The sequence below is a fragment of the Bos grunniens genome, chromosome 3 (assembly GCF_055505025.1).
Source record: "Bos grunniens cultivar Pamir isolate PY7600 chromosome 3, Bosgru_T2T1.0, whole genome shotgun sequence".
In the NCBI taxonomy this organism is placed as follows: Eukaryota; Metazoa; Chordata; class Mammalia; order Artiodactyla; family Bovidae; genus Bos; species Bos grunniens.
Genome location: NC_141167.1, coordinates 13,535,525 through 13,547,099, shown reverse-complemented (window position 1 = coordinate 13,547,099; position 11,575 = coordinate 13,535,525). Strand labels below are relative to the sequence as shown.

Genomic DNA, 11,575 nt, shown 5'->3' with positions numbered 1-11,575 from the left:
CAGCTATTTTGTGTTGCTGTTTTCTTCTCAACACTGTGGATGAGGCCTTTCATTTTATAAACAGAAAAGCTATTAATAATTCCTGTATATATTGTTTTCTTACAGGTCCTTTTACTAAATTCTTTATTTTTTCTAACTGTTTTCAGGAAATTGTCTTAGATTTTCCAGACAAATAATCTCTTATCTGCAAACTATGACTATTTTTCTCTCCTCCCTCAATATTTAAACTTTTATCTTCTTGTCTAGTTCCAATGTCTAGCACTTTAGGAAAAATATTTTTAAAAATATTGATAACAAGAGCTATCCTGATTCAGTTCCTGTCTCTAACAAGAATATACCTAAGGTTTCAGCAGCCTAGCATCTCTCGTTCCATCCTTTTCAGCCCTGTGACCTCTACCCTGGCCTGGCCCATATTAACCTGTCACCTGTGGCATCACAAACGCCAAGAATAGGGATTCAGGGTTTGAAGTCAGATGACCCGTGTTCAAGTCCTGACTATCATTTATGAGCATATGACCTAGTCATGTTACTACTCAAGATCTTTGAAATTAAGATGGTTTTTATAAGGATGAAGTGAGCTAATATATACACTACGTGCAATATCAACAAATGATAATATTTTTTCAAGTCTCAGTCTCCAAATTCTCTTTCCATCCAACCTATAACCCAATCGTATGCTGACCTTCTCAAAATACCATTGTGATCACGCCATTCTACCACTTGCCCCCTTCCCCCCACTGCTTGCAAATCTCCAATTATTCCCCACTGCCGACAGAATCAGGCTTCCCGGGTGATGCTAGTGGTAAAGAACCCACCTGCCTATACAGGTAGATGTAAGAGATACAGGTTTGATCCCTGAGTCAGGAAGATCCCCTGGAGGAGGGCATGGCAACCCACTTCAGTCTTCTCACCTGGAGAATCCCATAGACAGAGGAGCCTTGCAGGCTATGGTGCATTGGGTCACAAGGAGTTGGACATGACTGAAGCAACTCAGCACACACACACACACACCCCCCAACAGACTCAAGTCCAAGTTCTTATGTTTGCATCTAAGTCCTTCTTTTAAGCAACCCCAAACTTCTTTCCAGCCTTATTTCCTATAGATTCCTGCTGCCCCTGCCCATCACACACCCACTACCCACCCTCTACTTCAGCTGAAATGTTCTCCTCATTAACAGCTCCCTAATACCAAGCAGGTTCTCACTCCCAGCTCAGATCCCCCGAACAGCCTCTCTATCTTTTATTTGCAAGAAATACAAAAATGAAATCCAAACTGGTTTTAAAGGCAAATTTATTTAGCAACCTAACTGAACAGGCTTCAGGTACAGTTTGATCAAGGCTGGAATGCCACTTTTCTGTGATTTTCCAGGCTCTTCCCACCTCTGTATGTTGACAGGAATCTCACATCATGTTCCTAGTCACCACATGCCTACCAGGAACTAGGATTTTATTCTTCCTCATTTGAATCCAGAGAGCAGGTGTATTTTCCCAGCCATCTAACAAATGTTCTGAGCTTCTGTCTCATTGGGCCACTCTAAACCAATCACTATGACCAGAGGGATATGTGTATTAATTGCTTTACAATCAACCAGTGTGCCAAGGTTGGGAAGAGAGTGGATTATCTTGACTGGCTAAACCAACCAAGACACTTCTCCAGAGTCACATACACTGTGAAGATGGATGGGATGCTGACAATCTTAGTGCTACAACTCCTTCCATTTCACTTTCCTGGGACTTAAGCCTCCTTTAAGACCCAGGTCAAGCCCCAGGACTCTGATCATGGGCTCCTTCCTTTTAGCTTCCAGGGCTCTTACTCTCTGCTCAATACCTGGTAACCAAGCCATATGTAATTTATAGTCATTTGTCCATTTTCCCAGTTAGAAATGATAGAACTCATTAAAGCCTACAAAACATTTTATAAACACGAACCCTTTTGACCCTCACAACAATCCTCTGACACTCGGACAGGTTAAGTGACTTGCCTCCAGAGGTTTCTAGAGCAAGTTCTCTCTTGCTCTCACTCTCACTCTCTTTCACATATAAACACACATATGCACACACACACACTCTCCACATTCCCTCCTCCACTCCCCAATTCAAATCTGACCTGAAGATGCAGAAATCCCCTGGCACCACCTCCCTTTTCCCATTCACCTCAATTTCTAGAGCTCTTAGACTTCCTCCAAGAAGTACAGAGAAAGTTTCTTGCCAGACAGCAGTTTCCAAGATTTGTGTGACAAGACCGGGTAAAATTCAAATGACTCTGGGTGATTTAATCTGCTTGGGGCCAGGGTGGTAAATCAGGGCAGCCCAGGCTGCCACAGCCGCCCCAGAAACCCATGAGCCGAGCTGATGATAGGAGTTTATCTGCAGATCTGCAGGTGAGGGCCCTGGAAGCGTGAACTACGGCCCCGGGGAGTTCCCCTCCACTGCACTCGGAATACATTTGGAAGGTCCTACAGCCCACAGCCTCTCCCGGCCTACATGTTCCACCAGAAAACACCTTTCCCAAGGATGCGACCCCATTCCTCCCTTCCCTCACCTCCCATGGTCAGAGGGGGAGCCCATATCCACACTGGACTCTTCAGGGAAGGAGACGAGCATCGGTCAAGCTCCCACTGAAACTGCTGCCTCTGTGCCAGGTCCTTGCACACCCACACACTCATTACCTCATTTCATCCTCACAACAACTTAATGAGGGAGGCATGTCCATCCTCAGTTTACAGGTGACTTAATTGAGGCTCAGGGCAATTAAATAACTTGCTCAGGGTTATTATACAGCTAGCAGGAGGCAGAGCCAAGATCCAAACCTAGATTCATAAGACTCTAAACTCCTCATCCTTTGGACTCCACCCCTCTGTGAAGTCCCAGGGAGCAAGAGAAGATGGCAGCTTCCATCAGAACCACCTTGTCTGAAAAGAGGAGAAGGCCCTGGCTGAAGGGGAGTTGCTATTCTGAGCAAAGGAAACAATAGTCTTTCCCAAGCAAGGGAAATGTCAAAGGAGAAGATAGTCACACTTATGACACCTACTGTGTGCTGAGCATGTATGCACACGTCGGGGCTGTGTATCAGGGGCTCAACATCCATCATCCTAATGTAACTCTGTGAGCAGTGGTATGCTGGTTAAATATTTACCAACTAGCAATCTGGAAGAATAAAAGAGCCCTGACTTGCATTGACACCATAAAGAAAGCTGAACACAGAAGAATTGATGCTTTTGAACTGTGGTGTTGGAGAAGACTCTTGAGAGTCCCTTGGACTGCAAGGAGATCTAACCAGTCAATCCTAAAGGAAATCAGTCCTGAATATTCATTGGAAGGACTGATGCTGAAGCTGAAGCTCCAATACTTTGGCTACTTGATGCAAAGAACTGACTCACTGGAAAAGACCATGATGCTGGGAAAGATTGAAGGCAGGAGGAGGGGACGATAGAGGATGAGATGGTTGGATGGGATCACCGACTCGATGGACATGAGTTTGAGCAAGCTCCAGGAGTTTGAGCAAGCTCAGGGAAGCCTGGCGTGCTGCAGTCCGTGGGGTCTCAGAGTCGGACACAACTGAGCAACTGAACTGATACTGATACTGACTTGCATTGAATAGTATCTGCCAATTTCTGTGGTGTGAATATTCCCACCATGGTCAACATTGAGCTCCCAGTGGAACTGAACACAGAATTGGGAAGAGATGTCCTCAACTGGTTCTATAAGCCAATAGGTGGGATTGACATATACACATTATTGATACTATGTATACAATAGGTAATTAATGAGAACCTACTGGATAGCACAGGAAACTCTACTAAGGCTCTGCTGCTAAGTCACCTCAGTCGTGTCCGACTCTGCGACCCCATAGACGGCAGCCCACCAGGCTCCCCCATCCCTGGGATTCTGCAGGCAAGAACACTGGAGTGGGTTGCCATTTCCTTCTCCAATGCATGAAAGTGAAAAGTGAAAGTGAAGTCACTCAGTCATGTCCGACTCTTAGCGACCCCATGGACTGCAGCCTACCAGGCTCCACTGCCCATGGTATTTTCCAGGCAAGACTACTGGAGTGGGGTGCCATTGCCTTCTCCTACGGTGACCCAAAGTCAAAGTGTTAGTCACTTAATTGTGTCTGACTCTTTGCAACCCCGTGAACCGGGCCCTGCGAGACTCCTCTGTCCATGGAAGGCTCCAGGCAAGAGTACTCAGGTGGGGTGCCACTTTCTTCTCCAGGGGTCTTCCCAACCCAGGGGTCAAACCCAGGTCTCCTGCATTGCAGACAGATTCTTTACTGTTTGAGCCACCAGGGAAGACCATGGTGACCTAAGTGGGAAGGAAATCCAAGACAGTATATAAGTGTACATACAACTTCTTCACTTTTCTGTATCAGTAGAAACTAACACAACATTGTAAAGCAACTACACTCCGATCAAGAAATTTGTTTAAAAAAAGACAATAGAAATATATCCTAGCACACCTCCACCCGGAAGAGAGGTTTTATGAAACCCACTTAACAGATGAGACTCTATAAAAAGTACTCAGGCTGAAATCCGTTTCTTCCCAATTTTCTAAAGTCCACATTCTCGCAGCAGCTCCATGTTCCCTGAACCAGAAGCAATGCAGGGAGCCAAGGTCACTGATCTCGAATCTCTGAAGGAGGGTAGACTCCTGAGAGGTCCTGAAGTACAGAAGAAGACCAGCTGGTAAAAGCTCAGCAGATCGTGGTTGAGCATAAGGAGGGACTTTCTGAATGCCCCGCTCGACTGACAGCACCAAGAAGGCTGCATCCAGCTGTGCCTGGCACATAGGCAATGCCGAGCAATGAATGAATCAATCAAAACTTCATTCCACGTATGTTCCACTGATGCCTCAGACTCACCAAATCTCAAACTGAACCCATCACCTTTCCCAAAAGGCTATCCCTCCTCCAGTGTTTCCTGTCCCGATGAATATCACCAAGCTGGAAACCTGGAGTCTCTGACTCTCCCTCTTTCTCAGTCCCTGCATTCAGTCAATCAGCAAGTCCTCTCCACTCCACTCCCCAGCTCGTGTGAAACAGACACTTACGCATCACACCCACTCCGCTCTCCTGGCTCAGACCAACACCATATCACTGAGCTGACACACCAGTCTCCTCACTGGTCTTTCACCCTTACCCCCTGGCCTGGACCCACTCCCAGCCCTGGCCAAATCCATCATTGACAGATGCCAAAGTGATGTTTCAAAATTGCCCATCTGAGCATGTCCCTCCCATCTCTTCAGTGGCTCCCCATTACCCAGAGGATGGGACCAAAGTCCCTTGATTCTCCCAGGTCTAGCTGCATTTCCTTCTCCTATTTGACCTCAGACCGCTACCTCCACCCCAAGTTGGCCTTTATTCTGCACAGCACCAAAGAGCGTGGTGCCCCCTGCACACCTGTCTCTAGCTTCCATCCCCGCCTTCGCTCATCCTCTACCCACCTCCTCCCCCGCCTGGAATGCCCTCATTTCCCCCATTTTGCCTTCCTTTACCTCATGAACTCCTTCTCACCCTCTAAGACATAAAGTAACATGGTTTGGTTGATGATTCCCAGGGGCCCTTTTGCTCCCCTGGTGGCTCAGACAGTAAAAGAATCCGCCTGCAATGTGGGAGACCTGGGCTTGATCCCTGGTTTAGGAAGATCCCCTGGAGAAGGCTATGGCAACCCACTGCAGTATTCTTGACTGCAGAATCCCCATGGACAGAGGAGCCTGGTGGGCTACAGTCCACAGGGTCACAAAGAGTTGGACACGACTGAGGGACTCAGCAGCAGCAGCAGGGGGCTCTTGTAAACACTAACATTTCATAATTCTAATGCCAAGTCTTGATAGTCAAGGCTTTCTGGATTCTACAGTCAGCTTCTCTCTTTATGGGACCCTGCAAGGGTCTTTGGGGATCCTCCAGTCCAATTTCACCATTTTTCAGACAGAAAATTTAAGGCCCAGAAAGAGAAGGGGATTTGCCTAAGACCACACAGCAAACCAGTAGCAGAGCCAGGACAAGAAGTGGGCACCTGCCTCCCAGCCCAGGGCTGTTTCTTTGCAATACACTCTTCAACCTGATCACCCCTCTACCCCAACTCCAACACAGACATTCCTTTTTTTAAAAATATTTTATTTATTCATTTGACTGTGCCAAGTCTTATTTGCAGCTTGTAGGATCATTTTAGCAGTAACAGGTGGGATCTAATACCCTGACCAGGGATCAAACCCAGGCCTCCCGCATTGGGAGCATGAAGTCTTGGGCACTGGACCACCACCAGGGAAGTCTCCAACACTTAGATTCTTCACACAGTCATCACTACCCCACCCGGACTTACGTCCCCACACCCAAGCCAGACTCAGCCCTTTCTTTCTACCTTTGCTTACGCAGCAAGGTCATTCCCTCACCTCCATTCAACTTCCAGGCCCTCCATCTCCAGGAAGCCCATCTTGGTTTTCAAGCCAAACCCAAACCCATTCACACTCCACACCCTTCCCTAAACCATCCATATTTGCCAAAACCCAGCAACTAGGGCTTGGCTCACTCTCATCAGTCAGCATCTTGTTCTGTCTCGCCAGGTAGGATGCCCATTCCTCAGTGGTCGATGACTTCTCACCTTTCTTCTTCTCCTCCTCTTCTTCCTTTTACATCCCCCAGCTCAATATACAACTGCTCAGAGTAACAAGGAGGAGCAAGAAGAGCATGGCATTTGACGTCAGACAGATGGAGGTTCAAATCCCTGTGTATCCCTGGCTGGTTCACCTTAATCCCTCTGAGCCTCAACTTTCCTTATCTACAGAATGGGTCCCCGTATCCCCTAAGGTTGCTATGAGGATTGAATGACATTACCCATATTACAGGCCTAGCACTTAGTAGGTTCTTGATAAATGAGAGTTCCCTTCCCCACGGCCTTTCTCAGCGAATCCCCAAGACACCAGGAGAAAAAGGCTCCTCTGGGCTGGGAGGAGGGCAGAACATGAACACTCTCTCACTCCCCTCCTCAACAGGCTATGAGCAGCCTGTGTGCAGAAACGTGAGGCATCTCCAACCCCCTTTCCCCACCCCCAGCAATCTGCTTTAACCCTCCCATCACAAATGCCTTGTTTATTTCAATATCAGTCGTTTGGATTTTCCATTCATGCAAAAAAAAAGAAAATTACAAAATCAGATTTAAGAGGAAAAGAAGTATTTAATGAGTCAAACTGTCTGCAGCCCTGTTTCTTTCTCAGGAAAAAGTGGCTGTGATTCTGGCAAGAGAGAAGGAAGTGCAACAGCTTCACTTCACTGCAGCTGCCAGAAGAAGTGCATTTCAGAGTGGAACAGAACCTCTAAACAGTACATCTCCCCGCCAGGCGCTTCCTGTGCCGAATTCAGCTTGGCAGGTGACACTCCAGCTTGAGCAGGGATCCAGCCCTGACATGAGCAACCACAAGGTTCTCGTTCCTGCCCGCCTCCAGCATGGGAGGAACCAGCCCCACCAGGCTCCGGCAAACCGCTGACCACTGGGCTCAGGGCTCCAAGAGCGGAGGAAGGCAGGCAGCTGGAAAAGCAGTGGACACACCTGGCCAGTAGCCAAGGAAACCTGGACCCCTCCCTGTTCCACAATATTCAGGGACTAGAACTTTCCTCTCGCCAAACGAGGGAGGTTTGGCATAAAGATCAGACCCAGGACTTGCTGTTCATAAAGTGTTCAGAAAATCTGCAGCTTCTTTTCCACTTTCAAAGGTGTCGTTCTAGAGGGCTGCTCTGGATTCCAAGGATTGAACTCCAGAAGGGTTCTATCCCTACCCCCTCAAAAAAAAGAGAAGAGCTGAAAAAGCAGATACCAGCACATGACCTTCAGATATACCCAAGAGAGACTGCCCCAAGACAAAGAGCAGGCTGGATCAGACTGGTGGTCACCTCCCCTGACTCAAACCCCATACCTCTATTAATGTAGCCCACTGACTCATACGGAACCTACTGACCCCTGAACTCCTAAATCCCTTTCTCATAAACTGCTATTCCTCTCTACAATTTTTTTTCCTGTCAGCAAGATGGGCCCCAGCATTTATCCCCATGACATTTCATCCTGCTAAGTTCACCTCTTCACTCCAGTCTGTTGACATCTCTCTAGACCCTGATCCTGCTATCTGAGCTTTTCTCTGTCCTTTTTCTCTGTCCTTCCTACCTCCTACTGTTAAAGGCCTGCACGCTCTGCATCTTCTTCTGGTCCTTGGCATATACTGGTCAGAACTGGGGAGCAGGCAGAGCCCCACAGCAGCCTCTAAAGACCTTTACAGACTGACCTGTTCCCACTTATAAGAACATCCCATGGTTGTCCTTCAGATGGGCGCCCCTTCTGTGCCCTCACACCATCCATTGTGTCGTCAAGAGTCATAAGAGATCCTGTCCAGTGTCTGGGAGAGCCACGTGATACAGCAGAAAGGGCCAGGCAGATCCAGGCGTGAATCCCAGCTCCGCGGGTCTTGGGTGAGTCACTTAACTCCCTGGAGACTCAGTTTCTCATCTGCAAAATAAAGAATGGTCACATCTAGTGCACAAGCTTCTGAAGATCAACATGATGCATGTGATGGGACTTCCCCGGTGGTCCAGTGGTTAAGAATCTGCCTGCCAATGCAGGGGGCGTGAGTTCGATCCCTGATCTGGGAAGATTCCACATGCCACAAGTAACACCATGACTACTGAAGCCCGCACACCACAACAGTGAGGAGCCTGAGCACCACAACTAGAGAGGAGCTCCTGCTCGCCACAACTTGAAAAAGCCTGTGCACAGCAATGAAGACTCGGGGCAGCCAAAAATAAATACGATTAAAAAAAAAAAGAAGACCATGTGAGACATCCAGTAGAAGTAGGTGCTCAGTAAATAGATTCCAGTCCACCACATGCTAGCTCACTTCCTTCAGCCTCCAGTCAGTAAGCTGGCGAGAATCTGAAAGACGTGCCTGGTCTGCTGAACCCACGTTGGCTCCAAGGGTCACTGCCTTGTTTCCTGAGTGTCACAGATTGTGAGATCAGCCAAAACTCTGGCTCTTTTTCATGTGAATTTCTGTTAGGACATTCTTCCCTTCCTGGATCTGTGCAGTTTTGCTTATACACCTAAAATAATAACAGTGATAATAGCAGCCTAATCCTTTCAATCCTGGAATGAAATTTAAAGTATCTCTATTTTGCCTATGAGGAGACTGACTTCATCTTCTAACGCACGGGGTGCGGGTTGGATGCCTGGTCAGGGAAGCTGAGATCCAACATGCCTTGCAGGCAAAAAACCAAAACATAAAACAACAGAAGCAATATTGTAACAAAATCAATAAAGATCTTTTAAATGGTCCACATCAAAAATATAAACATGTCGCAAGTGAACTTATCTACAGAACAGAAGCAGACTCACAAACAGAACAGACTTGTGGTGTCGAGGGCGGTGAGGTGGGATGGACTGGGAGTTTGCGATTAGCAGATATAAACTGTTACATAGAGGATGAACACACAGCAAGGTTCCGCTGTAGAGCACGGGGAACTATGCTCAATATCCTGTGATAACCAGAATGGAAAAGTATATACATATATATATACATATATGCATGAATCACTTTGCTGGACAGTAGAAATTAACACAATATTGTAAATCAACTATAGTTCAATACAATTTAAAAAAAGAAAGTCACACTTACATGCTCAATAGCCACACGTGCTTGGCCAATGCCTCCTGTGTTGGAAAGCTCAGACCTAGACAATTCTCCATTAATTCCCTCATTTAGTGAGATACTCCCTGTTACAAATACCTGAAAACCTACTTAAGTTACCACATACCATGGGCCTGGGTCACTTGACAGGAAGGTTGATGAATGTCATCATGTCACTGAGAATGATTTAGGGACCCCAATGCCTCTTCCAGCTAATATGTTTTTCCCCGCCCCCCTCCAACTCTTCTCCAAAACAACTGTCTTTACCTGGTCTGCTCCACCTCCCTTTTTGATACCCTGAAATCTATTATTCATTCTCAGAACCCTGTCAAAACTGCTCCTGGAAAGATAAGCAACTTTCCCTTAAAAAGGAACTTCCCCTCTCTCCTCCCTTGCCATCCTTTATCTGCACCTTGGTGATGTCAGCTCTCACTGGGCCACAGATGGTGCTCTATGATTAACATAGAGGGGGAAAGAAAGTGACACTTAAGAGAACTCTTGGAAAGAGATGATGAGGTTATTCATGGGTTCATTCATTCAACAAATATTTATTGAATACACAGTGAGACAGAGATGGTCCTAATAGTGGGGATACTAACGTGAACAAAAGAGCTAAAATTTCTTACCCTCTTAGAGTTTATATTCTGGCAGGGGAGAGAGAAATTAGAAACTAAATAAATCTAATGTGTTCAATAGTGATGGGTGTTGAGACTTCCCTGGGGGTCCAGTGGCTAGGATTCCGCATTCCCAATGCAGGAGGCCCAGCTTTGACCCCTGGTCACAGAACTAGACCCCACATGCCACAACTAAGATCCAGCGGAGCCAAATAAATATATAAATTTTTTTTTAAAAAATAGTGATGGCTGCGATGGAGAATTTTAAAGCAGAGAAGGAGCAGGAAACAGGAAGGGCACAGTTTTAAGTGATCAGGTCCTCACCCTCACTAATTCTTCTATTAAGTAAAACACACTCTCAGATCTTTCCCCAAACACACTGTCACACACACACACACACACGCACGCACGCACGCACGCGCCCGGTTTACTCAAGCCTCAGGGTCACGCACCCTCGAGGTCACCCAGGGAGGCAAAAGTCAGAACTGGCAGAACCCTCAGTGGCCAGAGAGAAGTGATGCTGGGAGGCACCAGCTTGCCTGAGGCCAGTGGCACCCACAAAGGTACCCACACTTGGGAACACCCACACATAAGCACACAGACTTGTACACACATATTCACACAAAAACGCAAACCCCCATTCCCTTCTTATAGGCAACCCGGTGGGGTGAGGTTTGGAGAGCTTCTGACAATTTCGGTGTTGCTTGTTCACTTCGCCCTCCCCCACCCACCCTACCCTTCCCAGCTGTTTCAGCATCTTCTTCCTGCCCTGACCAGCAGCCGCAAGTTCCCTGGATGGCAGGTGTGTGCACACAGATGCATCCTACGTGAATGTGTAGACATGTGGTTTGCAACTGAGGAGGACACGTTTGTGTGTAAGAATTCACACATAGGGAGTCTGTGGCATGTGTGTATGTGTGTATGTACGCACATGTGTATGCACGCTCCCAAGAAGACAGAGAAATTTATAATCTAAATCTCGCTTCTCCGGAGGATGAAAGCAAAGCAAAGTTCAGGTTTAAATCACACGACCACGGGCAGGAGGGGTTCCCTTGCCTTACATGATTATCTGCCGTGTGCAGCGGAAAGGGCTGGCAGGCAGGAGGCAGCCAGCAACCCGTCAGCAGGGAGTCATTTGTTGTCTCCAGGCCCCTGGGACCCGCTGTGCCTGCTCCGGGAGGGCGGGAGACCCAGAGAGCAGCAGCGACAAGCACATGCCTGTCCCAGGTGTGGGGGATGGGGGAGGAAGGGGCCGGCATCCGGCCCAGGCTTCCTGGTGCTAAAGAAAAGCAGAG

The 11,575-nt window shown here is 47.5% G+C and overlaps 1 protein-coding gene across 1 annotated transcript in view; it reads right to left on the bottom strand.

Annotated features, from left to right (window-relative positions):
- Positions 1 to 7,976: 7,976 nt before the first annotated feature.
- The window catches only part of LOC147375033 (uncharacterized), a 49,164-nt gene continuing 45,565 nt past the window's right edge, over positions 7,977 to 11,575 (bottom strand). The window contains exon 2 of the mRNA XM_086394260.1: positions 7,977 to 8,492. Coding sequence (XP_086250386.1) covers positions 8,461 to 8,492 — 32 coding nt within the window. The 3' untranslated portion in view covers positions 7,977 to 8,460. The remainder of the gene's footprint in view (positions 8,493 to 11,575) is intronic.